We start from the raw sequence: 3521 nt of genomic DNA on the forward strand, positions 1-3521 counted from the left end.
GCACCCTACTGTAACATCACCTGCCCCTGTGCTCCCTTTAATCCCTTTAATCAGAGACCCATAAGCTCTCTGTTGGGTCTTTGACCCATAAGCTCTCTGTTCAGAAGCTCAACATGAGCCAGCACAGCCCAAAAAGCCAACTGTATCCTGAGCTGCATCAGAAGTGTGGCCAGCAGGTCAAGGGAGGTGATTCTGCTCCTCTACTCCACTCTATTGAGACCCCAGCTGGAGTAGTGCACCCAGCTCTAGGGTCCCCAGCATAGGAAGGACATGGAGCTGTTGGAGCAAGGCCAGAGGAAGGCCATGAAGATGATCAGAGGGCTGGAGCACCTCTCCTGTGAAGACAGGTTGAGAGTGTTTGTGAAGCCTGGAGAAGAGAAGGCTCCAGGAAGACCTTATAGTGGCCTTCCAGTACCTGATTAAACACACCTGCCATTGTGATATCCAGCTTTCCTTCTTCCCTCAACAACCATGGTGCAAAAAAGTCTTGCAAAGATTGCAATAGTGATATGCTGAAAAGAATTACTCAGAAATTAATTTTTTTATATGAATCACCATCAAACAAGCATTATTTATTCAGTGTCTTGTATGAGTAAATTACAGCTACATCTGGAAAGCTTTTTCAAATGCAATTTCTTCTGCACGTAACCTCAGGCAAAGGAACTCTGCATCCTCTCCCTCATGGCAGTAATTTGACTTCACAAAGATGTTTGATTCCTGACACAAGGAAGAAGCAAGATTTATGAAGATGACACAGTGACTCAGCAAGCTCAAAGACAAGGCTCTTAGCTCACCCAACAACTTTTTACACTTCCAAAATCCAGGCAAATTTCAACAGAACTCAAGACATTTCTGAAAATACTGAGGAGGAGAAAACCCCCAGCTCATTGTGCCTGTATTAAGTTTAAAAACTATAATTTGGGGGAAAGGGAGACACAAAAAAGCCATCAATTTCAATGCTATTCATTTTATCCTCTGGTTATCCTAAAGGGAGAGAAAAAAAAAAAAAAAACCAAAGCAACATTGCCATGTGGTCCACAAATGACCCAAAGTACAAAGTCAACCCTGTGAAACCTCTTCACCAAAGCCAGACCGAAACGGCAAATATTGCCCCTTGCTCTTTGAAACCACAGGGCTGGGTTGCACAACCTGCCCCTGGCACCTCCCCACCTAAATCTCCCAACTAAATCTCCCTGAAACCAGGCACCAAAGCTAGTGTTTCCCAGGGGGAACAGCCTCAGCTTCCCCACGGACCCATGGTCTTCTCCCAAAGCTTCCACCCTTCAGGATGCCACCGGCTGACGACCACCCATGGGACCCACCTGAAGAGCCAGCACTACCCTCATCCAAACGCCACACCACTTCCTAAGTGGCTGAGTGAAGGAGAAGTGTTTGCAATGTGCTTGTTTTTCAAGAGAAGGAGCAGAGACATTAAATACCCAAGGCAAAACCTATCACACCAAGCCAGCTAGTTTCCTCAGTCTGATTCTCTTCCCGCAGTTTGTCCCTACCTCAAAGTCCAAGTAACAAATGAAAGTCAAATCAGCGCTTTGCTCTCGGGACCAGGCTTGGGAGCTGGCTTTAAGGAGCAGTTGCAGAATGAGGCCAGACAAAAGCAATGCACTCAGTTATTTCCAGCACGTACCGATGCCTTTAATGAGCCGGCAGTTCGGGGGGGACACTGGGGCGATTTCCCGGGAAGCGTTGAGTCTGTTCCTGCGGGAGGAGAGAGGAGGGTTAACAGCACACAGTCAGCTTTAACACAGGTAACATTCCTAGCATAGCTTTATCTTGGTTTTATTGTCTGCCGTATCGCAGCGACTAGTCAGCTGTAAAATACTGAATAAGCAAAACCCAGAACTGACAACAGCGATTGCCCCAAATCACTGTGATGGCTGCAGGGTCATTCTCCACCCTGAATGTCTGCAGGAACCCGACTTTGCTCACCAGCTTCAGGAAAGAGCTTTCATGATCCACCACGGCTCAAACAATAAAATAACACGGCCACGTTTTCTTCAGGTTTCAGCCACCTAAATATAGTAGCCCCTGCAGTTAGGACCAGCATTTCAGATGAGGAGAGGGAGCCTTCTTCTACCCCAACCCACCGGCTGGATTTGGTGACCAGGCCACCAGCAGTTCCACTTGCTCCTTTTCTTAGCCCACACTGAGAAGTGGAGATAGTGTTACTGCAAGGCAGGACCACCCATTCCTTAACAACAGTGGGACTCGCTGGTACGATGTTCAGCAGTTACCCTCTCCCTTCCTCCTCTCTCCTGGTACCCGCCAGAGCACCATCCCTCAGCAGGGATTATTTCATTCCTGAACAGCCACGGAATTTGCTCTCCAGCCCAGGCTCCGCTGGACGAGCAGATACAGCCAGGTACCCACACATTAGTTTGCATTTCTTCATCTCCTCCATCCCAAGTTGTCCCCAAATCTATACGAAAGGCACCTCACCACCAGGACTGCTGGCTGTCACCATGGTGGTGCCACGAGCAAATACGTCCAGTTTCTATGTAAAAACGTCAAGCGAGTGTTCTAGAATATTTCATTTTCTTTTCCTTTTTCCCCAGAAGAAAGCTTTTAAACTTACTCTTTTGCATGCCTCTAATACACACACGCTGAGGCTGTACTTGCTCTCACCAGAAAATTCGGAATGCAAGGATCCCATAGCAAAACCCAGCTATGTTTATGTTATAGTTTCAGGCATAAACTAAGCAGCAGTATCAGTCTGTGGTATGAGAAATACGCACTACAGCTGAGCACTGTATGGTATGGCAGGCCTGCATTTTTTTAAAATCACTTAATTATGAATTCTAAATTGCTTCGACGCTGTATCAGTGACAGGTTGTTAACATAAGGCTGGGGGAAAGAAAAAAAAGGAAAAAAAAGCAAAAATGGCAGAGGACAGCAAGGGAAAGGAGCCAAATTAACTCTCCCAAGCCCTCTCCCCAGGTCCTGATGGAGAATTGCAGGAGAGGAGGGACATCAGCTCCCTCTCTGGGAGCATCAGCCTCTCCTGGGCAGCTTCCCCCAGCGCCCTCAGCGCTGCAGGCAGCCAGCAGCCAAGGAGGGATGATGATATCCCGACAGCATTCCCAGGGAAACACATCACGGGCTGGAATGAGAGCAATTCAAAGGGAGGCCGGTCACAAGCCTGCAGCATACTCAGCATACTCCGAGGCTTTTCCAAAATGTGTCAGTTTATCTAGCTCAGCCAGCCCCAGCTCCCCGGCCAGATGGCCTGGATAACTCACTGCCCCACTGAAAACACAGCTGACCTGCAAACCCGGGGGGAGGCAACGTCGAAAAACAGCAGGATTTTTCCTACTTGGTGAAAGGCCAGTTGCACACCACCTTTTCCAACCCACTGTCCCACTTGGTGGGACACACAGACCACAGGCATTCCCTTCCCTTCAGCAGCAACCTGTTGCACAGTCAAAGAAGTCACTTTTCCTCTTCTCTAGACTCACCAGTCCTGGATCTTTGGGGTTGGTTTTTTTTTTTTTTTTTTTTTTTTT

The 3521-nt window shown here is 47.9% G+C and overlaps 1 protein-coding gene across 1 annotated transcript in view; it reads right to left on the reverse strand.

Annotated features, from left to right (window-relative positions):
* The window catches only part of PON2 (paraoxonase 2), a 44318-nt gene that overhangs the window by 24166 nt on the left and 16631 nt on the right, over positions 1–3521 (reverse strand). The window contains exon 2 of the mRNA XM_014940230.1: positions 1646–1716. Coding sequence (XP_014795716.1) covers positions 1646–1716 — 71 coding nt within the window. The remainder of the gene's footprint in view (positions 1–1645; positions 1717–3521) is intronic.

The sequence above is a fragment of the Calidris pugnax genome, unplaced genomic scaffold (assembly GCF_001431845.1).
Source record: "Calidris pugnax isolate Ruff unplaced genomic scaffold, ASM143184v1 scaffold76, whole genome shotgun sequence".
Lineage (NCBI taxonomy): Eukaryota > Metazoa > Chordata > Aves > Charadriiformes > Scolopacidae > Calidris > Calidris pugnax.